Below are 25,497 nucleotides of genomic sequence, written 5' to 3' on the forward strand. Positions count from 1 at the left end.
ATGTAATTATAATTTTTGTTTTTTAATATCCTTTGTTTATGTTGTATCACGGACTATCTATTATGTATTGTGTATATTCAAATTCATACAAAAGATAAAGATTTAATATTACAAAACAAGTAAAATTTTGTTTAATGAATGGAAATAAAAATTTCTAATGAGGAATAAATTGTTAGTTAAATTTTAATCTATCACTAAACGATTTCTGGTGTTTTAGTGAGGTCTCTTTCAAACCATCATAATTAAATAATTTTAATTAAAACTCATGAATTTCTTATGTAGTTTAATTTGATTTACAATAAGATATGTATGTTATTGTCGTTGAGGGTATTTGATTGAACTTTTAGTATTACATTTACTTTCAAAACCAAAAGTTTTAAAGCCTGAAGAAAAAGGATTGCAAAATTATCAAAAACCTTTTAGTCGCAATGTATCCTGGCCATGGGCCAAATGGCTACCTTCTCTGGCTCGATCAATGGTTGTATTCCTGGATAGAAATAGGTATCAGGAATACGGAATCCATACAATGTTGTTCGATGCTGCCCCTGGGGGACTATGTAACACCCCCTTGTAAATTACCTACAAGGAATTCCAATTAAATTTGTTTTTCAAATTTTTATATTTACAATTATCTTTCTGTTTGGCTACATAGGTTTTAAAGAGGAAACAGTTAAGTCTCAAGTTAATAAAACATCGTTTCATCAAATTTCGACCAATCGGGCAACAAGGGTGGGAATAATGGCGAAAAGTTTATCGCCGCTTTCCTTTTTAACGTCTCGCGGTTGAGTAATTCAGGTTGTTCGAGTCCGGAGGGAAAGTCAAAGGAAACAAAATGACCAACAGTTTGATTGTGACGACTGATTGTCTAATCATGGCTTCCTGCTTCCATGACAACGCACGACTCAATTACCAAGATATACACCGCAGCCTCTTCCCTTTATGCTTTGCCAGAATTGACGAAATTTAGACAATCTATCGAACAATATCTATTTGCCAATACCATCCTGTTCTAGGTGATTGTAAAACCCTTCGAGAGTTTACTGTAAGCTACTTGCAACGCGATAATTATGTTTGGTAATTCTTGACGGAAGGCGATTTAAATCCTTTTTATAATCGGAACTTTTCCGTTAATGTGCCTCCGCCCCTCTCGACCGCTAAGATCTCTCTACGGTCACTTAAGGAAATGCTCCTTTAAAGGAAATCATAAATACTGAAACATTTTATTTTAGGTAATTCGTGCAATATAAATTAAGAGTATAAATTGGTAATAAAGGAATTCACATTTGAATCCCTGAGGGCCAAAATTCAGCTATTTCACTAAGGATGCCTTCGAAAACATCAACATTTCTTGCCGTACATGACTGCCGCCACATAAATTCGCATAGATAGGAGTCCAATAAAGTTCGGCGAGTACCCCACTGCCATTTGTTCCTCGCCTTTGCTTTTCCCCATACACTCTCAATGTATAGAGTGCTTATGTGCACAGGTGGTCGGGTCGACAAAATTGAGAGAGTGGTTCGTATGGCGGAAACCAGGATTCTGGGACAATGTTTCATATGCCTTCCACTGACCGGAGATGATGACAGACCCAGCAGCGATCCGTCCGTAAAGGCGACTAGAAAACTTTCTATCGTTTCGCGGCAAATGCCACCAAAAACCACTGCTATGGTAACATTCTCCCGGTGTTGGTTTTCCGGGGCGAAAACAGCGATTCGTCAATTTCCACAGTGCAATTGGGGCCACTAATACTCGAATGCCTGCGCAAAATAGAGATCGAACAGACTTCGTGCATGTAGTTGCTCCAATCTACGAACGTATTAACAGCACGATGGTCGAAAATGGCAATCTTGAACCAGTTAGATATGTGCTACTTCTTAACCCATTTCCGCCTTGCACCCACGTTTGTAGCACCTCCACTTGTCACGCGATCCTGTCAAATGCAACCTCCCTTCGTGTCCTCCTGACACGTCACACATCGCACAGCTAGTAGAAGAAGGCCCTTTTCCTGAAGGAAACGAACTGCAGATTCCTTGGTTTTGACAGCGTCGTATGCCAGAAAGTTCATATTTAATTTTGTTTATTTAACACCGAACTCTTTGGCAACTGGTGTACAACACAATACACCAATACATACAATTACAGTACAATGGTATGCAACCATACACCTTGACTCAAAATACATAAGATAAGAGCGGAAGCAAGAGACCTGACCTTTGTCTCGATCCGTGTCACCGAGCGCTTTCGAGTGGGGCGGAGGCATATTAACGGAAAAGGTCCTCATAATCTAACATGTATTACCTGTTTAATTCTGATTTAAATTATGTACATTAAAACTTTACAGCACAAAATACATTGGGCACGCTGTTTTGGTACTTCATCCTACAGGGCTTTTCAAACGATTAAAATGCAATTTATTAGCGTGAATGGAAGGGGCTGTTTCATCCCGCCCGAGGAATATACAGAACGCTGGTGTGAGCATGTGAGGTTTGGAGTGCGAAATTACAGTTCCAAGCATAGTTTACAGAAACTTTGACGATAGTTAGCCCATGAGAACAGCATAATATCACGGTGCATTGTACGTAAACATTTACCTTTGTAATATTTAATGATGATTGGGTCTGTGCGATCCTTAGTACGGCAAAGAGAACCAGGAGGCAGCCCAAACATCGACCCATCCTCAACCCACATCGGCACTGAAACAATACAAATGTTTACAATTTTATACATTAAAGAACAATCAGAATTTAAAAAAAAACTTTAAAACATTTGAACAAAAACTGTTATCATAAAAATAAGTCATCTCAGGTTTTCAATTTTTAATGTTTATGTCAAAAACCAATTATTAACATATTTTGTTTTTTTCAACTTAGCCCAGAATGTTTGTATGCAACCCATTAGTATTTACATTTAGAAATGATCACGGTTTCTTTGATAATGTCGCTTTCAGAAGTTCTTTTAAATAGTAAACATTTGTTTTATTCACTTTGTGTATTTATTTACTAAGTAAGTATAAGTAACTTCAATTAAAATATGAACAAGTAAAATGAGGCACTTAGAGAAAGAAGAGAGGCTGGGAAAACCGCTTTTGTAAAAATCAAATAAACATAAATATTTGTACTGTTAATACATTAACCCAAATGCTTACTTGTATTTATTCTATGTCGTTTAACATATTTATTTGGAAACGTTAACATATTTGTTAAAACGTTAAAAATTTATTAATCGTAATTCAACAATTTGTTTATATTGGACAATCCTTTATTGAATTGTTTACCCCAATCATTTTTTATTGGAAAATCAGATGATCCATCCTGGATGTTCAAAATTATGTTGAAACCGATCGTCACGTACTTTGTATTACTGGAGCGATGAGAACATGTCCCACAGCTGGTATAGATAAAATATTAGGTTTCGTCTTTTGACATAAAGTCAAACAAATACAAAAACAACCAAAAGTACAGAGGCTGGTAGTATTTGTATCACTGAAGCAAAGAAAACATGCCCCATAATTGGTATAGTGAAAATATTAGGAAAATCTATAAAGAAAGAAAATATTATATTTTATCTTCTTTTATAAACTCAAGTAAATAACGAAACAAAGAGAACTCACAAAAATACAGATACACACATGTCGCTAAGAAAACTTCCATCCAAACTTAAGTACCAAAAAGGAGAGGGGCAAGAGAAAAAATCTGTCAAGGACCTATTTGTTTGTGCTGGGTCTTAACTTCCTGTAAACTTAACTTACTTCTTACTTAGAACAACTTTTTGTAAAATAGCATGCTGGATTATGAATTTCACTGCAAAACAGAAATTAAAAATTATCCCCAGTGATGCAGGTATTTTATTACAAGAAAAATTAAAAACATCCTTGACAAAAATGCAGGCTTGATCAAATTGGGGAAAATTGTTGATATCTTAAATGTAAACAGTAAAGTTGTTATACAGATACTCAACGATCCAGTTATGTATTTTAAGTTCCTCTTATTGCCTTTGTCGACGTTAAAAATCTTTTTCGAGGTACAAATATTTTTTGTCCAATAAACGTTGTAGTTTTACAGAAACTGTCTTCGAAACGTATTTCAGGTTATGAACTTAATTACGTTTAATTATTTATTTTGTTTATTGTAAACTAATGATTTTTTTGTGACAGATTTTTCTGTACTATTTCCTTTCAAACTGAGTATGTACAGCACATAGACAAAGAAAATTTCTCTGAAATTTATGCTGCTTCTGTTATTTTTTAGTACGAATTATATGGCATATTTATGGGTATTTAGGGCATGTAATACTGCATATTTGAGGTTTTATTAGAGCAAATATGTGACATATTTGAGAATTTTTATTGTATATAATTCCGGGATCGAGTTATAATAATTCGAGAAATCAGCATAGCATTAAAAGTGCGGCGTCGAGGGTAGACTAAACCGTGACGACTGAAGAGACAAGCGTGGTGCCTAACTTTGCGTACCAAGCCCCCTCGAACCCCCCTAGTTCGTAGGTTTATTATTACTTATTTTATTATTCTCAGTTGGCCATTGAACGGCGTTGAATTCGGGTCTAGGACGCAAGGTCACTGGGCGATGGGAACATGTCCCATATATATATGCGACCATGACCTGAGGGGTTAAATGCCTGGGTAGACCTAAAAGTTCCGGGACTTGGTCGGCTCACGTGTCCTGCATAAATCTCTTGGACTTGTTCATAAACCCCAAGATTTTGGACCATTTTATCTCGAGGAGTGATTTGGTGATGTCTGCTACTTCAAAGATTTCAAATGTAGACCTAGCATGCCTATTACACCCTGTGAGGTTGTGCCTTGGCGTTTCTTCTTTTATTTCGCAAAAACAGCAAAAGGGATCTGGTAGAATACCCATTACGGAGAGGTGTCTTCTCAGTGGGCAGTTGCCCGTCAGGATACCTATCAGCCTCCTAATTCCCTTCCTTGAGATAGAGAAAAGCTATTTCGATTCTGCTAGTTTGATCACAAACTCTTTCGATTGTCTGTGTCCAGGGATAAATTCCACTCCTTAAGGAATTGTTTCATGCCCCAATTATTAATACTCTCTTTCGCTGTGCTCATAGAGTGAGGTAATCCCGGTTGTGGCCCGACAAACGCAGTATTAGAAATTTCTTTAGCCAGGCTATCCGCCTTTTCATTGACATGGTGTCTTTTATGTGCTAGTATCCAAATACGGGTTACCTTGTTCTCAAACCTGGAAGAGATCCTATAAATAAAATCTACGGTTTCCTCCACCAGTCTTGAGGTTGACAAATCTTTTTGTAATGAGCTAAGACTAGCTGACTGTCAGCAAAAATTCTAATATCTTTTCTCTTAATTTTATTTTCCATAAGTGTTCTACAACACACGCCCAGATTTCCGCCTGAAAAACGGAGGTGTTATTGCCAAGAGGAGAGGAGATGCTGATTCCTAATTTAGGTGATTCCTGCACCACTCCTTCTACCTTTGACAAGTGAACCATCTGTGTAGCAGTCTATGTTGCGATGGTCATCATCGAAACTATAATTATATTCACAAGGGGTGACTACCCGAAATTACTTTTCCCGAAAGGGTTTTAAACGTTTTATCACTAACGCTTAATAATTGGCCGTTAACGTTACTCAATAGTTGTGAGATTTTCGAGTGACCTATGTTATTGCACTTATGATTCCAGCTGCCTTCGCTAATTAATCTGTGCAGCTGATTAGTGCTCTGACCTTTACCTTAATGTGTAGAGGTGTAGTATTGGTTATGATTTCCAGTACTAGGGTGGGTGTAGTTGAAAATGTTCCTGTCATCATCAAACAACCTATTCTTTGAAATGACCTTAATCTGTTACTGATCCTTTATTTTCTAGACCTTTCCACTATACTAAAACTGCGAAAAATAATCTAGGTAAAATAATTGTAGTATATAGCCATTGATACCCCATGTTTTACCGACAATTCTCCTACATTGTACCATTGATATTGTGCCTTTCCTGTATATGTTATTAATATGATCTTTCCAATCAAGTTTCTTGTCAAGCGTCACACCAAGGAATTTGATTGAATCCACTAATTTTAATTCTATGCCCTGAAATTTAGGGTTTTTAAAATTACCTAATGTTCGTCGACTACTAACCATTATCAATTCCAGTTTAGCTGGATTAATTGATAAACCTTTATCACAACCCCATTCATAAAGCAATTCCACGGCGTTTTCCATCAGTTAAAGAGTCAGGGGATCCCTACCTGTGAGCATTATGGTACCATCATCTGAAAATAATTGACTGTAGAAACCTTCAGGTTTCTGTTTTTGTTCAGAAGTTCTATTAAGCTGTTTAGTGTAATTAACTATAAAAGAGGTGACAAACAGCCTCCCTGTGGACAGCCTCCTTTGACATTAATTTTAAGAGTGCTACCACCTAAGCAAATATTGGCCATCCTTCCTTCCAAGTAGGTCTTCACCCATCTAGTAGGGTGATTGTACATTGTAATTATCAAATGCTGATATAATGCAAGAAGTATCAGCATTAGCAAACTGTTACTGTTTCCCTTGGATATCGAAGAAGCAGCCTAGTGTATATTCATTATTAAGTAAAATGTCCCACAGCATGTAAAAAGAAAATATCAGGACTTATCTCCCCCATAAATTCAAACAAATAACACAGCAAAGAAAACTCAGAATACAGAGATTTGCATTTCGGTAAGAAAATTTTCAGACAAACTACCAAAAAGGAGTGGGACAAGAAAAAAATTTTAGTCAAGGAAGTTACTACATGTCTGTATTGGACCTAGGATACCTGCTTTTTAATATAAAATTATAATAATAAAGGATGATAATAATTATACTGAAGATTATTTCGTAAATTAAATTTTACTGTTTTTTGAGACATTAATGAATAAAAAGACTAAAATACGAAAGCAACAGGGAAATTTATGGACTATTCCCCGTGTGATATTTCATCATAACATATCATCTTAAAACTTTAGAAAATACAATCAATTTTGTAACTTGTTGTCCGCAATACTCTGACCAAGATTGCAATAGGATTGTAATAAACTCAAGGGGAAAAAGGTGAACTTTTGTTAAAAAGTAACATTGCGAGCGATAAAAAGTTGAATATTTGAAATATCCAATCGACCTGTTAGTAGTTGGTCGGGGGTCAATGTGGTTTGACCAAAAAAGGGTGTGTTGTGTTGTTTTGCACTTCGTCCTTGACGGGGATATTGACTCGGAACTTTATACTCAACGGCTCGGAAGAGTAAATGGAGTTTTAAAAGCAGAGAAAAAGCTCCGTTGGGCCTAATTGGAATAAAGCTGAGAATCAAAAATACAACTGTGCATCAGACACTGAATGGACAGTCGTTCAACATTACTATTTCTGACGTCGCGTCATTCTCGCATCTGTTTGGTATTAATGGTTTGATGTAAATTTCGTGTATGCTCATGGACTCGAATATATAAAACGTAATATTATTTTTGACTATTTTTCAATGAGGTACACTATAGAGGGTTGAAAAAGAAGTAGCCACGTAGTAATTATGTTGATTTTCTGAGAATGTTCACGAGCAAACTGTTATAGTCCTGATTTTATCATTTTACGTGATCAACCACAACGACAACAGGATTCACGGATGAACCTTTCACCTGAACGGGCTAACGAAAGCTCAAAAGAAAAAGACCTAGCGATGCCATGAGGGCTAGAGGCTTATCACTCTATGGAGTACCCCAAAGAAGTTCCAATTTTTTGATGTTATTTTCTATTATTTGTTCATAGCTATAATGAATTTCTGTAAATAAAGTTATCTTTTAATATAAAACTAAGAAACGATATGACAATAGTATTTGAACATTATAAAATGAGCTATTTATGTTTAATGGTCTAATTGACCATATTAATTATTTCAGTTAATAATTCTTTTATGTAAGATTGATATGAAAAAGTTAGTGCTACAAGAGAGATTCGAAAGCCGTGGGTTCGAATCCCGCTCGTGACACCCACTTTTTCATCTCAACCGGGACCTTACATAATTACAAAGTGAGTGTGTTTTTAAATAACTTTTAACGTGGTCTGCAAGATGGGAGTCGACCAAATTGTAAGTTCACAATTGAGTAGACCTACAAAAAAATCCCACATTAATTTATTGCTGAGGTAACCACGTGACAGGTTTTCTCATGTCGTCTGCTGGGTGGTCATTTATGATCCCCAGTCGTTTTAACAAACTCGACTAAAAAATACCAAACTCCTGTAGAAGGCAAAATGCTGAAACGTATCTGATAGAACAAAACATTAAGGATAAACAGACACAAATGATAGAAATTGAGCAAACCACAAACTGTCTTATACTGCAAAAATACAGACGACTTCAACACGATTTGTATAGTTTCTTTCTATTTCTATTTGAGTGGACAAATGCTTTTTTTGCACATTTATCAATATTAGTCTTGTTGAACATTTTTATTTGGTTCGAAATGACTTTATTTTCCAAACAGACTTCAACCATTACATTCTGCCTTTTAGGCCAGACGGACAAGCGTGCCTTTTCTATTGCTTTTGTGATTACGAGACAATGGCATGTGGAACTTGCCCGTTGTGCGAGTTTCCTACTGTAATCAATCAACGGCATCATCATCGCCGACTTTCCCTTCACCTCGGACTTTATTCGATAAATTAAATCCCCACTCATTGGTGTCACCTTTTGAACGTTTATTTAATGATTTTCTCTTTAAAGCTCTTGAACGGCCCAATTGGAAGGCTTCGACGGCTCATCTTTGATTGTGGCTCAATTTGAAGGCACTCGAATAAATTAAACACCTCTTAGGATCGGGTTTCCGCACTTTGGAAATTCTTCAATGAGTTTTCCAGAGGCTTAACAGAAGGAAACAACATATATACTTAAAAAATACTCTAGCTTTGCTTGTGCTTAGATGTTTTTCCATCTGCTATAATTGCTAAAAAAAATCATAGACTACCAAATCACTTTACCGAGATTAAATTTAATACTTTTTTAAAATAATTATTTACCGGTACAATAATATCGGCTTGTTCTACGTTTTTAAATTGAATGAAAATAATTTACCTTAATGTTATACACGACAAGTTTAACATTTCAAAGCGCTGCACATACGAGGGTTTAACGATTTTGACGTGATGTCGCAATCTGATATTCTACCAGTTATTAAGACGGTATGGAATAATTGTTGGCATTGTCCTTAGGCGAGAGGAGTTTCTGAATTTGCCTCGAGGCATTTCGTGAAGTTAATTATGTTGATTTAATCATGCTGTTAATGGGATCCCAAGTTGCAGCCTTGAGGGAGACACCGTTAAACAAAGGAATCGACTTAGCGACGGTCCTAAGCCGAAGAGCCGACAAGTCGACTCAGGGAGGCCAGAATAAATATATAAAGGGGCAATAATTTCTTTTTAATTAATTGCTAGAGTTAAAGAAAGAGTAAGGGTCAACATAAAAGTACAAAATGAATAATACTCGTAACTATAGGGTATTTAAAAGAAGTAGAAACAATAAAAGTGAAACAGTTCTGAAATTTTTCTCATTTAATAAATTATATAAAAATGGGTATTAAGTGATTAAAGAGAAAACAAATACTTAAGATATATCTTACAAATTTACAAGTTAAATGACAAAAAACACGCAACAACTACTAAAAGTGATTAATTATATTTAGTGGTCTATTGACCAAATTACTTCTTTCAGTTAATTAATGTTTTTATGTAAGGTTTTGGTTGAAATGAAAAAGCTAGTGACACGAGCGGGATTCGAACCCACGACCTTCGGCTCAATACGCCGCTCCTCTAACCACTTGAGCTACCGTGACTTCGATCCACTCGGACACCAACTCCCCATCTCAATCTATATGGGTTCGAATCCCGCTCGTGACACTAGCTTTTTCATTTCAACCAAAACCTTACATAAAAAGAATAATTAATTGAAATAATACAGTGAGTTCAATAAAAATCAACTCCCCAAATGATTTTTATTAAAAAATAATTATTATGAATGTGATAAAATATATTTTTATTACACACACATATATTCATTACGGTGATAGTATTAACAAAAATTCAAAGTTTGTAAATAAATTTTTATATGATTTTTGTATATTTATAACCACCCATGACTTTATTTTAGGTTGTAATGTAAGATATTATTGCATAAAATTCGAATTATGATTCCAGATTCCAACCTTATGTCTTCAAAGATTTCCTTTTTTTTGTTCTACATTAAGTAAAGCAAAGAAAGAATTAAAAATAAAGAGAGTGGATGAATATCGTTTTATTTAAAAAATCTGGCAAGTTTAGGGCGCTAACGACCTATCCTTCAGTTAACGAGAAAAGAAATTCGATAAGATCAAGGTAATTTTGGAAGATGTAGGTAGCTTGAGTAGAGTGCGAAATTGCGGTATGGGCGGCGTAGGTCAGCAGTATAGATGGTACACAGGATGGGTCCAAGAATGTACGTACCCTTGAGGTACGACGGTTTGTATCGGTCTGATTTCCGAGAATTCCTTGCGGAACCTCACTCTGAAGCTGGCCAGGGAGGATTTCAGGTTAAGTTAATAAGCGAGAGAAATAGGGAGAGAAACGTGAGAGTAAGAAAGAGAATAACAATAAGGCAAGCCATTTTAACGAGGACAGGTCTAGTGTATGTGAGAAACAAACGGAGGAGAAAAAAATGAAAAAATGGCAGGTAGAAGGGAAAAAGAGTGAGAAATAGATAGATACAGGTTAGAAGGAAAGAGCGAGTATGTGTGTTGTGAGATAAAAACAAAGGGAGAGAGAGTGAGAGAGAGAGAGTGAGAGAGAGAGAGAGAGGGAGGAGTGTGTGTGAGAGAGAGAGAGAGAGAGAGAGAGAGAGAGAGAGAGAGTGAGAGAGAGAGAGAGAGAGAGAGAGAGAGAGAGAGAGAGAGAGAGAGAAATAAAATAAGTTAAGGCGTTGTCCATGATCTAATACCGATTCTTTAATGTAAAGAAACTTCCCATGATTAAATTAGTTAAACGGGAGTTATTTATTCATAGAATCTACATTTGATGTGGAATAGAATTAACGATCCATGATTGAATAACTTTTTTTCTACCTTCCAATAATGACTTTACGTTTCAATGTGATTTAATAAACATTTATTTTTGTCTGTTTTCTTCTGATAGATTTTGCCCATGAAAGTTTTATTAAAAGATCGTTGGCCGCGATGGACGGTCCGCAAACTTAAGCCCATTATTGAATCTAGTGCATCAGAGTTAAACCGGAACTCCTCGATTAGATCTTTCTGTATGAATTGGATTATTTGCGTGTTTGTCAATAATAAATGAAGTGCTGTGTAAATATTTTGAAATGGATGAAACAACCTTCAATTTTGATTACGACTGCATAAAAAATATGCTCTGAAACTTGCTACAAAAAGTCAGGTACAAAATAGCTGATCAACTTTATTATTTTCAATGCGTACTTTATAAAGAGATATTTTGTAGTAACAAAAAATAAAATCGTAGCTGTTAATAGAACGTAGCTTTCGGCTAGATCAATTTTTGTTCGGACAAACTTTATTTTCGGACTTGAAATGAAGGATGGGAAGAACGGGCGAGGGGATGGATGGATACATGCTTAGGTAGGCGAGCGGAGATCTCAAAGCCCCTGTTAACTCAACTGTAGACAACCAGCCACCTGTTAACAACTCATCGCTTGTCTATGACCCGAAACCCGAACGAAGCTCTGGTCCTGACCCCATTAAACCGGAAAAGTGCCGCAGGTGGATGGACGATTTAATATTTTTATTACTGTTTCGACAATTTTTTATAAAAAAATTTAACCTGTCAAGATCGACACAAGTCAAACGAGAAGTGAAAGGAATATTAAATTACACATATTATTATTATTATCATCTTTAAATTTAATGTTCAAAGTCATGCTAAGTAAACCATGCCATGCCGGACCATCCAAATCTTGTGACTTCTAATGTAATTCTATAGTAAGTTAGGTGATAATTAGTCTCTGACCGTGCAATAGTTGTCAGAGACATATAGGGCAGAATCCATTAATGAAATTTATCAACTACAAGAAGTGGATACGTTGTAGCCTCTGAAATAAAAAAGGGGGGGGCTCAAGTCGACTTAAAATCGTTTCATTGATCAGTGTTATCGGAAGACTCTTTCCAAGGGTTATAAAAGAATTTTGTACGTCTTTCTTAGTGCCTCAGTATTAGCATTGTATGAAGAGACTCTCTCCAAGATCGTTGTTTCAAAAAACCCTCTGCAATGACCTCAAAATGAAAGTTGTTGGAAGTCTCTCCTAGGGCTTCAATACATATATTATTGAAAGACTCTCAGCGAGGGCCTTAACAAGAGTTTATAAGAGCTCAAGGACCTCTAGATATTCATTGAAGAGACTCTCACCAAGGGCTTCAAAAATAAAAGTTGTAAAACACTTTCTCCTAGAGATTCAATTTCAAAAAACTCTCTGTAAGGACCTCAAAACAAAAGTTGTTGGAAGACTCTGTTAGGGCTTCAATGTATGCATTATTGAAAGACCCTCACCGAGGGCCTTAACAGGAATTTATAAGAAATCTCCTCAAGGACCTCAAGATATTCATTAAAGAAACTCTCACCAAAGACCTAAAAATGGAAGTTGCTGATAAAACTTATTCCTCGAAATTCGATAGATCGTTGTTTAAAAAACTCTGCAAAAATCTCAAAAGGAAAGTTGATGGAAGACTCTCACCTTAACAAGGATTTGGAAGAGGTTATCCAAGGACTTCAACATATGCATTGTAGTCGGAGACTACCTTCTAAGGCCTCCATATGACCATTGTGTGAAGAGACTCCCTCAAGTATTTAAAGAAATGCAATATTGTAAGACAGTCTTATCATAAAAAAATTAACGTTGTTAGAAGAGACTTTTTCCTAGAGCCTCGAGAGGAAATTGGAAGTAACTCTCTCTAAGGGAATCAAGAGGAGTGATGTTGAAAGGGAATTTCTACAAGAACTTCAAAGAAGAAGTTGGCATATGCCTTCTCCAAGGGTTTCAAGAGTTCATTGTTGGAAGACTCTCTCCTAGGGCCTCAATATGACCGTTGTTGGAAGAGACGCTCACCAAGGGGCTCAGAAAAGCGTTGTTGGAATTACAAAGCACTCAGCAGTAGCAGCAGCACTTCCCCGTTGAGAGTGGTGAGAGGTTCTTCAAATAATGCATTGGTGAGGGTCCACCACCAAGAACCCAACGACTCTCACCACGAACCTCAATATGAGGATTATTGGAAGAAAATCTTTGCAAGGAACTCAAGAGGAAAAGCCCCGAGGACAGGACTCAGGAACACCCTTTTTGCGAGAGAGTTCATAATGTAGAAGCCGGCAGGTTTCGCCTTGGGTAAGCCAATTTAATGCTAGCAAATGTGAGTCGTGAGCTGCTGAAATTGACTGTTATAACTTATTATTGAGTTGTACCGTTTTGATCCAGAATTAAGTCGATCCAGACGAGCGTTAAAAGCGTAATTTGGAAGAATTTGATATTATATGTTCTGGCCCCCACACTATACCATGTATACACAGCTGGCATTCCATTACATCCCCAAACCACGACATTCACATTGGCAACTATGACCTTGTCTTTTCCACTCGAAACCTTTAACACCTCATATTACTAGAGTCTTGGTGTAAAAAGAAAAGGATAAGATTTAACACAGACAGATCCACCCACACTACCGTCACTCCTTTTTTAATAAATGGTTCCAACTCACAGTAAGTGTCCTTACTGTGAGTAGGAACCATCTTTTTAAAAAGGATTGAACTCCACACCCACTCCATCATTCATAATTTCCACTACCTTCACTCTCCGTAAAAAGATACCCTCTGTTTTCTTAAAAAATATTCCCCTCCCAACTGCGGACAAAGTGCGGTAACTTGGACTGTACATCGACAAACGCCTGACGTGGAATCCTCACACACGACTGAAACGTCAGGAGGTTATGACAAGATATAGAGCTCTTGCACGACTTCTTGACAAACGTTCTAATTTACCTCTCAAAAATAAAAAGCTACTTTTTTACAACACCATTAAATATGGACTTACGGATTGGAAGTGTGGGGTTTACAGAAGACAGGAATTCTCTATAGTAATTCCGATCCCGTCGTTTTCACTCGAAACCTCCTACCCCTCACGCTATTAGAGTATTGGTGTAAAAAGAAAATAATAAAATTTAACACAGACAAATCCACCATCGTCACTTCTACCACTCTTCGTAAAAGATCTCCCCCTTCCCTCTACTTAAATAATGTTAATCTTCCAACTGCGGACATGGTGCGGACATCGACAAACGCCTGACGTGGAATCCTCTCACACGACTGAACGTCAGGGGTTATGACACGATACCGAGCTCTTGCACGACTTCTTGACGAACGTTCTGTTTACCACTCAAAAATAAAACGCTGCGTTACAACACCATAGTTAAGCAGATATGGACTTACAGACAGGTAGTTGGGGTTCAGCCAACATTCCAACATCCGCTGTATTCCTGCCTAATCCTTAATCCTACGAAGATACCAGATGCTCCATTTTATGTATAGAACCTAACTACACATACAGACTTACGTATCCCTTTCGTTCAAGATGAAATCCGTTCCCGTTACCGCAAATTCACAAACCGTCCCAACGACCGTAAATTAGCACAGCAGAAACTTCGCACCCCGACGAATTCCTTCGAACCATGAACGTGACGATGGCTCAAGATCTCCTAGGAAGTGATGGTGTTGATATGAAAGTGAGGACACAAGTATAAACACATTTAAGTACCTTGTTTTTAATTTTGTATATATTTTCTTTCTTATTGTTACATGTTACCTATTTGAAGGTTGGTATCTTACCTCTCACAGAAAGGTAGTAATTTCAGACCATAAAAGAATTATGAGATCACTATGACGAAGAAGTATCATGTAATCCGGATCGCATTGTTAATAAATGTCAGCGCTGGAATCCTCATCTATGACGTCCCTGTCGATGCTAGTAATGGCAGTTTGATACATGGAAACGTGCAATAATATGAAATAATATATGACGGAAAAATCGGGTTTTTCCATTTTTTTCCTTGGTCAAATATAACATAAACCTCGTCTCTGCTATTTCCAATTGTTAATTAAGATTTGATTAGGCCCCTGAAAAGAAGCAATTAAATGCTCGGCTGCTCGACGATTTTAGTAACAGTAATTTGTCAAGGGTATTTCAAGTTTTTTGCTCCAGGCTTTTGAGATGTCACTTTTCACACGGCGAAGGAAGGACAGTTTTGTCCCAATGAACGCAATTCATCAGACGCCGACACTATTTCACATTATCTCGACCCTTTATTTACAACGGATAAAATAAGATCCACCAAAAACCAGGTGGTCGGTTTTGTTTTTTGATGGGCAGTGTAGTTTATTTTCCAACAAATAAATTGTACAAAATAAATAAATAAAGGTTATTATATTCATAAATCTAATTCGACCAACATAACTTAACTAATTGATAATTTGTTCGGGTGCATATTCAATATTTGTTCGCTAAATTGTCCTAGTTAAGGGGCGGGCTTTATTAACATAATGGTGAAGGGATGGTGAAACATATCCACAGAACGGCCCTACATTCTCGAATATGTATGAGCTGTGTTCATGTCTACTCAGCAAAGGATTTTTTTATACTGTGTGTGAAGTCTTTGAACGATTTTGAGAGCTTCAACCGTTGAAAATTCTCACAGAAAAGCTTTTATTGTCTCAGCTTGATTCTTTATCTTACTAACTTGGGTATTCGACATGTAATTTAATAGCGTTTTACGTCACAATGAGGAACAGGATCGAGTACACGACGAAAACGGTAGGAATTGTAAAGAATGATCGAAGGAAGCGTTATTACGATCTTCGGCAGAAGTTAGCCCACCTCTTTTCAGTTTTGATGATATAAGTTGGCCTTAATATCCTGCAGGATGGCTCGTGCGAGTGACACGATTTATAAACCGCCTTGTAAATCCTCATCGAAGTAGAGACACGTAAGATATTTGTTAAAAAATTGATGACTCTTCATTCTTCAACCGGGGTATAAATGATTTTACCGAATTCTCTGTAGAATTTACAGCCGACAGCATGAAAGGAACGTCTGAACCATTACGATGATTTAATTATAGTCCTTTCTTTATTAAATTATGTTGATGTCAACGGTTTTATTGAATTGTTATAAATTGTTAAGGTTTGAAAGAAAAAAAAAAAGATTGAACGTTAGATTTGCGTCTTGCGTTCGTGAATGAATTGCTAAAGAAGGACGTATTGGTCAAAGGAGGTTATGAAGAAAAACGATGGTAAATAAAAAGAGGATGGGTTGGAAGGAGCCAAGGATATTGATGCGGGCAATGAAGATTAAGAAAACCGGGCATTGCAGTAATAGATTTGTCGGATTCGCAAGTCCTTCTATGCCTGAAGTCCGTACAAATCCTCAATAAAAGCAAAACTCCTCTTGTACACATATATATTTCTCTGTTCTAAATTGCGTACGACAAAGTTCGGGAGATTAGAGAAATCCGGCTGGCTTCTTAATAATTAGGGGGTTGAAACCCCTTTTGTTTGTCAACACTGACAAATTATGGGAATTAGAAATTCGATGCTTTACATAATCACTCCCTCACCTGCTTAAATATCACAATATTGACACGAAAATGATGAAATTATGATATTTGACAGTTTGCATATTAAATAATCATTTAAGCCAATAAAGTATTTATTTTTTAAGAATTTACTCTCATTAGCATCGAGTACATCATTGACACAGGAGATTAGTTTATATTACAAATTGAGTTTACATTTGAAAAATAAAAGTCTAGCAGAAAGAAAGTGCAAATTCATTTACTTTTAGATTTTGACTGATTTACTGATTTATACAGGGTGTTCGGCTACTCGTGTTACAAACTTTGCCGGTAGATTCTACATTTAAAATGGAACCAAAACGTCCTAATTAACTATGGCCGTATTCTCAACAGTTTCGGAGTAATTCCCTTTTTTCTGAGTTTTTAAGATTTTACGACCTTACTTCAAATAAACAATGATAACTCCAAAAGTAAAAGGTTTTGGACAAATCCGTTGATACCATTGAAAACGACGTTAAATTTCCAATAAGATGTGATTAATACTAAATTTGTAAAAGTTGGTGAAATAAGCGTTTTAGTAGCGAGAACTTTGAAAAATAATTTTTTTCAATGTTGAAAAACTTACTATTGTGATCTTAAACTACTATTTCCAAATCGAGAGAACAGCAAATTTCAGAAAACGTACTCCATTTAATATAATTTTTAGTGGTGTAATTGCTTTTTTAATTTATTTTTTCAAAGATGAAGAAATTGATGAAGGAAAAGCATTGAGGAAGCAAAAAACCGTGGTTGACAAGCCTTACCAATCCGTCAGGGTAATGGAATACTTAATATTCTTCCATCGGCTCTCTCACGTTACAAATTCACGCTAATAAATATATTCAGTCTCAACATATAAAAACACAAGACGAGATATCTATTTTACACTGTAAACAGTAAATCTTGTTTTCTTCTGAAAAATCGGAGCAGGGGGTGCACATACTCGCTGCCGTGCTCTAACACAGTTGCCATGTCGGGTAGCATTCCAATGATGACATTATTTTGACCAACTAGCTTGTTGCTGGTCGTAAACGCACGCTGGACTGTTCGATATTGATCAACAACTCTTTACTCCGCCTACTCTCGCTAGTTTAACTCAAAATCATTTAAGTATCATGCCGATTTCCTCGTGCATGAGTTAAACTTAAATCAGCGAGAATCAACAGCCCCTGGAAAGTGATCAGTGTTGATCAATCTCGCATAATATACACAGTAAGTACAGATTGTCCCAAATTTCATAGGCAAAAATTCGACAAAAAATCAATAACTTCCGAGTTTCTCACTAAAGATGTCGTGAAGGCACTTATCAAAGGCATGGATCAAGTAAATTCTGAGATTTTGATAACTGATAATCGGAGATATTAAGGAGTTTACAACCTCCAATTCTGCATTATCTTCAAGATTTTATATTTTACAGAGACTTGACCAGTAATTAGGAGCATTATAAGGTGACAAGACGTGCCTCTTATATTGAATTGTGTGAGAGTGCTCTTCGACTTTGCTAGTGAAAAAGTTTTGTCTTTGAACTCCAATCACCAGATTTGCATGCGGCCAATGTTTTCATAATCGCAGAGTTAGGCATTGGACCGTTAGATAAGAAAAATTTCCTGGGATTTGTATGTGTTGTGGCATTTAGATAAAAGTGCTTAGGGATGGTTAGGGCGTTAGTGCGGCGTACGACCTGACGCACAATGCAGGCCCGACCATTCGGAGTGGACAAGCGGAGAACGTGGCTACTGACCCTTAGGGGCCGGGACACCACTACACCAATGCTGCGGCGGTAACACTTTTCCGTCGTTTGCAGAAGTGCGTCAGCTCTCATCTTGAGAATCAAAGCGTCCGATAAGGCCATGAGCCAGGTGCGGACGTTAAAGATACTCTTGTCTTGTTGACGATGAGTAAATCGGGAAGCAAAGATAAAAGTGCTGTCAGACTGAAAAGATAAATGGTTGTAAACCTGCTTATTTTGCCGAATCTGCCGTCGAAACATGAAAGAACGCTACGCCAATTGCGCCAAAGCAATTAAACTTTATTTATCCCTCGCTCAGAATAGTATCTACCTTGTTAAAATTACATCAAAATATGTACAGTTGACAAAAAGATTTTTTGAGTAGAGACGTGCAAAACATCAAAAATCAAATGACAAGAGTGAATGCTGGTAATAACACGAATAGAGGCGACACAAATTGGATTTTTAATACAAACAGGAAAAAAGAATGCGTGATCCACGCAAGTGCCTTCCATCAGGCGATACCCCAATTTTCTTTGATGAGCGCCCTTTCCACGATTTTCTATTTCCGTCAATCCATCTGGCCAACCACCGTATTAACATTTCAATGACTTTGACCATTCCCAATTCAGAGGAGGCCAATTATTTTTTACTCGGATTTCGTGTCCGCGCATCCCCAGTTATTTTTACCCGACCTTTCGCCAATTCTCGTCAACGTTGCCCCAGGGGTTGGTAAATTATAAAAAAAGGTGAACGGGAAGACTTCCTCCTGGGTATGAAAACAAATAAAAACCTTGACATTACGTGAAAAATATATTAGCGTAAATAAAAACCATTCAATGTAAAGAAAGAATGTCAATTGATCTAGACATTTGTCGATATAATTAGGTGTCGCTCATCCTGCTAGGAATAATACATTTTCTGTTTTCAGTAATAGAAGTATCGACCACTTTTTACTTACAAACACTCTGGATCAAGGTACGGTCTTACGAAGAAAGCAAATTTAGTTGCTACTGTCAAACTTTTGACCTATTCTAAGGCATCATGTGATTACCCTGACATATTTATATGGCAAAACAACCTTAAATTATTCAATGTGGTAATGAGTAGTAAATTAACTGGAATTGCCTGTAGACGAAGAAGAAGTAATAGACTCAACTCTGCATATGTGTATGGATGTAAACAGGGTGTCCATTATATGAGAGTTTAGGTATTTTTTAGGCAGAGGAACATTGTCTCATAGTGTTGGTAAAATTACCCTCAAAAATTTACGAACTGAGCACCATTTAAATTATTTCCGTAAAAATAAGGCCCAATTAATATATTTCCGAGAAGTCCACATCAAACGTTGATACTGTAAACCACCTGACAATGACAAGAGTACGAAATTCGCGGATTTTCCTCTGCCCATGTTAGAAAATTCTAACGGTTTAGTATGCCATTGAGGTGAACTTGGATTCATCAATCCATAGGATGTATGGAAGAAGGTTTTATTCAGTCACCCAAATCGACTTTGTACAAGGAACGTTAGACGCCTGTCATAATCAGAGCTCGAAGTCCTTGGACAAGATGAGAGCGATATGGCTTAAAATTTTAAGTCCGGTGTACATCTCTAATTTTATATTTTGAAAAACCTAAAACCCTTTCAACATTTTGGAGAGGAGAATTAAGATTTTCGCGAACAAACAGTAAAATATTCAGCTCCGGATTCTTTTTGACAGTCATTTCTTGATCACTTTAAAATACGATTGGACCATGTTTTCAGCGTAAAAAGTCCTTTGAAATGATGTGCCTGGATGTATAGGGTCGAATTTGAAATTTTGAAGTTCAACTGATGCTGAGATACCCTGTATAATTTTTCTCCAAAAAAGGTAAACATTTGAAACTAGACTAAAAACATATTAAACACGTATTTTTTGTTTTTTGATAGCGTCTTTGGTTCAAGAGAAATTCATCCGAGCCATCTAAAAGGACACCCTGTATATGTGTATATATATAATAAAAAAGCTGCCAATGTATTTGCAAGCTTAAAACGTCGGTCTTCAAATCGTTTGCCTTATTCCTCGTTTTCCGACCCGTATACATTAATTTAAAATTCCAACATCAACATTAATTTACTAGTACTTTTGAACAGCGTTAACCAAATGGTAATCCGTTATTTGGAAATGGGGGTTGATCAAATATTAAAATCTTTTAAAAGTGAATCGTACATTTTACCGCGAACTGGGTTGCGCATGAGGTATAAACTTTACAGTTTAAGTCATTTATTCATGACCCTCAGGTTTTTCCTCAGTTGAAATAAATCCGCTCTTTTTAGCTCTTTCAGCTTGATTTTTTTTGATTTGTAATATCATAAATTGTACGTTTAATATAACAATACATCCCAGAATATGTATTAAGAAGTAAAGCTTATGTCTGTTAGTGAATTTTTTTAGTTTTACACAAAATAAAAATCAAATATATGTTTAAAAAAAAATTAATTATTTTAAATATAATGTGCTATGAAAATAGTAAACAATAAGCTACAAATAAAAAATACTCTAGAAAAGGTTGGCGCAATTAAATTTATTCAAGAAACTTTAAAAAAGAACCAATTAAAAACGAGGAGCTGGAAGAAACTTCTTGTTTTAAAAACCAAGGCTTTTGGTAATTGAAATTTAACAAAATTGTCGATTTATTAGTTTATAATTAATTAATGTGCAAAACCATTGAGTTATTAGTGCACCTAGTCTGTTGAGGCTTTCTATCTGGAAATCCCTACCTGTCGTAAAGGAAGGGTTTTATACTCGCAAATATCAGCCAATTTAGGCCCTTAAAATCTACAGGATCAAAAAGAAACGTTCGCAATTTGTACCGTGACAAAGTTAAATTTCGAAAACCTTATAAGAGTGTTAAATAATAATAATAAAATGCAAAACACCATTTAATCTCTCGACTTGTCCAGGTCCTCGTCAATCTCCACCGGTGGCAAGTTTTAATTGGAAATTAGTATCGTAATTATAAGCCCTCTTGGCCCGCCTGTAGGGGCCTCAAAGTAATTGAGAACTGAATTCTCTCAGCAGCGGAACAGAAGGCTTAAAAATAAATCCATGTGTGAGTCAAGGTTCAAGATGACTAAGAACACTTCAAAACGTCCTAATATCAGGGGAAAAACCTCAACAGTCTACAAATTTGAAGTGCAAGGTTATTAAATAAGTCGTGGCTCCAGTATTTTTGTTTTTTCCCGAATGTTTACTTTTAATAAAGATGGAATTAAACTTTAATCTTAGTTGAACATCCAAACGGGTCAAAAATAACACGACCATTGTTGAATCTTGGAATTTTCCCTATTTAACTTGATGAATACTATTTAACTTTTACGTTATTTAACTTTAACAAAGTGGTTCTGTTGATTTCCAATATAGTGCTCCTTTCCCTAATCTCAACCCCGAATATTACAGCAATCCGAACTGAAAAATTCAAGGAGTGGAAATTTTAAAGGAAACAAAGGAAACATTATTTGAGAGAAAGGAGAGAAAGGGGGAGAGAGAGAGAGAGAGAGAGAGAGAGAGAGAGAGAGAGAGAGAGAGAGAGAGAGAGAGAGAGAGAGANGAGTGAGAGAGAGAGAGAGAGAGAGAGAGAGAGAATGAAAGAGAGAGTAAGTTAATATAGTAAATGAGAGAGAGAGAGAGAGAGAGAGGGAGAGAGAGTAAGAATGAGTGAGTGAGATAGAGGGAGTGAAAGAGATGGATAGATTTTTCTCCGCTAGCAATTAAAAAAATGTAAAACTGATATACGTATTTAGAGTAGTATGCTTACTTACTTAGTATTTTCTTGTACTATATTACTTTTATAGGTTTAATGTTTTGTGTACGCAATAATAATAAAATGTATTAAAAATATTTTTTTGTACATATTTACGAATTTGTTTAACACACCTTTTAATTTGAATTTTTTAGTAATTCGAATACTCGGATTCCCTGCAACAATTAGTTCGGATTACTGAGAGTGCAATATTTTTTTTTCAATGTATTTCATAAATTCTTCTTTATTGCAGTTAAACTAGATTATTTCAACACTCTCTTTTCGTACTTTATATTACATACAGATTTTCCCTGCCTGAAGTGTTTTAGTTGAGTAAGTCCGGAAACTCTTACTCTGAGAAGCACTGGTCCCCCTTTGTTACCAGAAGTGTTTTTGGGTTTCTTCTGCCTCCGGAAAGAATTTAAATGCCCCGTTTAATTTCAGGGGTCAGAAAAATTCTAAAGGCAACGCCTGGAATCGAAATCAGTATCCAGTATGTGACACAAGACTCTCTGACGCCCCCACATCTAGGTCAACTAAAGTTCATGTTTTTCTAATTGTTAACTAATCTTATATTTATTTTACATGGGGTTTTCCTACGTACCACAGAAAAAAGGATTTGGTTTCGTTCAGAAAGACGTGGGTATTGAAGGTTCCTTATTTGTTAATGGTTTAATCTGAATTTTTCTAGGTCTAGAATTGTTTGGAAAGTTTTAAAAATATTTTTAACCAGAAATAAAGTGGCAAAAGTAAGTTCATTTATTTATTAAAAACTAGTACATAAATATAAACTATAAGGATCTGGTTATTTTATTTTACATCAATTTATGAATCATTTATGTGGTATATAATTTTTAAAATTTGCCTATCAGTTCTCTTCTTGAAATAATAAACAATTACATTACATAAAATTATGCTTTAATTGTTGCCCTCCGTTGTTTGTATGTACATTGGTTGTTGTTCTAAGCATAATGGTTTGGGCAACATTGACCCCTCTTTCAGGGAAACATTTTATACTGCTGTTTATACAGTGATAAACCCGTGCAGCCGAACCTGTCCATTATTTCCAAAGGGTTCCATAACATATAATTGTAATAACTGACAGTGTTTTCTGATTCGGCCCTCGTATCTTTTTATGATTTTATGTCGAGGCATTCTTGAGGCAATTTTTGACAATACTGGGCCGAATGGGAAATTTCTAATTTTTGTTTAAAATTTGCTGTTTCATTAATTTCTAAATGCGTTCCACGAAAACGGTCGGCAATCAAAATGACTGATGTAAAAAAAGCGCTTTTATGGGCGAATAAATGCTCCTTGAATAACTAGCATAAAATTTCGATGCTGGAATAGAAATGACTTCACGTTTATACCCTTAAACAACGACGCGTCAGGGCCAGGGACCGTGTATATTTATTGACCCAAACCAGTTAAATATTTATGTAGTGACATGGGAACTTACTGTCAAGAGATGATATCATGTATTCATCTTTTCTGGTTTCATGTTTTTTACTTATTAGCTCCTATGGAGTTTAGAAACGTATTTTGTTTATTATGTGCTTACTTTACTCTCAATCAGATTGTTTGAAGTGCGTAAACAGTACTTAGCACCGCGTCCCTCAGATAGAACTATTGTGCCCCTCCACATAAAAAGTTTATATGATCTCTCGAAGAGACAACATCAAGTGCAAAACATAAATTTTTTATTTTAAGAAGACCTAGAAGAAGAAGAAGAATTAGAACAAAAAACCTATTGCCTGGAACTAAGGAAGCAGCAAAGTACTTGGGGTATGGAGAGCGTCAAATAAACGTAAAATTAAGTAAGTTGAAGTTTCGTTTCTGAGGTTGCTAAAGATCTTTTTTCCCTCGTCCATCAAGTAGGACTACTGTGATCCCTCTATAAATGTTAGTATTTATCTCCAAGCTTTTTACTAACCTCCAATGATTGTGCCTCCTCAGTTATATTTGTTGGAATGAGGTTCATCCAAAGGTGCATTTTGCTTAATGCCACAGTCCAGGCTATCCGAACTGACCTACTGATTTTAAAGGAACAAATATATATTCGTTTATTACTGTAGAAGTGAGAAGTGTTCTAAATATGGTTGAATCTACTATTGAATCCTCCTGGCCACCCGGAAAATAAATCGCTTTCCTCGTTTTCAATTTGAGCAGTGTAAACATCATCCGTTTTCTACCGCGGAAATTTCATTCACAAGAATGCTCTCAAAACTTTGATGAGTTTCTCATCTCTCGATTCACTTTTTGGCTTGTTAATAAACTCACAAAAGCAGAGAAGTGATAGAACAAGCTTTTATTATTATTATTATTATTACTATATTAATTTAACCGGCAACCTATTAGCTATTGATCGACCTCTTCAACAAGAATGCTCGATTCAAACTGTAATTCAAGTTAGTCATTATTAAAAACATCTTCGAAATTAAATAGACTTTTCTACTTTGATTTATATTTAACTAAAAAATAATTATTGGGTTGTCCGGAAAATAATGCAGGATTTTGGTATTAAACAAAAAAAAAGAAACTAGTTACTTTAAAGCAATGTTCTTTAATCAAAATAATTTCCCATNAATTATTTCCAAGTAGCGGAATGCTACAGAGGTAAACAAACAATATCATTTGGAAGAGGATTAATAAGTGTTGACATTCATACAAATGAGTAATCCTATAAACGTAAACAGAATATTTTATATAGATTTTTTTTAATGAAAACTTAAAATCCTGCATTATTTTCCGGACAACCCAATATTTAGCGCAACTATCCTAAAGTGAAATACAGTCCTGATTTATTTCAATAAAACTTAAAACGAATAAAACAATTGTACGGCTTCTTCCATTTTATGCCCGACGAATTAATTTGGTTCCATCAACTTTATAGGTTTCATTGCAGTCGACGGATGATACAAACCAGCAACCTGGTGATATTCAAGGGCATATTGCTTTTCTCAAATTAAACTGAAAGAACAAATTATTAAAAAAATTAATAATTGGTGGTTTGGCAAGAAAGAAATGTAATTTTCAATTATAGGATTAAATAGCTGAAAATTTACATTTTTGTCTATATTATTTTCCTTTTACAAATATGCTTGTTTAATCCCTAAACTACAAGGCTTTATTTCGCGTCAGTTTCTGTTTTCATCTTTTTCAGTTGCTAAACTACCAATTATTATTTTTTTAAATAAATTTATTATTTAAGATTCGAGAAGAGCAATACGCCCTTGAATATCACCAGGTTGCATAATAGGATGCATAATATATTTGATAGTAGCACTTCCACAAACTTATGTCCGTAAATTTCTCCATTTTCAATGTCGTTCTTTTATACATAGAA

General features: G+C 35.8%; 1 protein-coding gene across 2 annotated transcripts in view; it reads right to left on the reverse strand.

The window, feature by feature from the left end:
- Nucleotides 1-25,497, reverse strand: part of LOC106670401 (probable G-protein coupled receptor CG31760) — a 60,066-nt gene that overhangs the window by 14,456 nt on the left and 20,113 nt on the right. For both annotated transcript variants that reach the window (XM_014400701.2, XM_014400700.2), the window contains one exon: nucleotides 2,592-2,693. In XM_014400701.2, coding sequence (XP_014256187.1) covers nucleotides 2,592-2,675 — 84 coding nt within the window. In that variant the 5' untranslated portion in view covers nucleotides 2,676-2,693. The remainder of the gene's footprint in view (nucleotides 1-2,591; nucleotides 2,694-25,497) is intronic.

Source organism: Cimex lectularius, unplaced genomic scaffold (genome assembly GCF_000648675.2).
Source record: "Cimex lectularius strain Harlan isolate CLEC.00 unplaced genomic scaffold, Clec_2.1 scaffold69, whole genome shotgun sequence".
In the NCBI taxonomy this organism is placed as follows: domain Eukaryota; kingdom Metazoa; phylum Arthropoda; class Insecta; order Hemiptera; family Cimicidae; genus Cimex; species Cimex lectularius.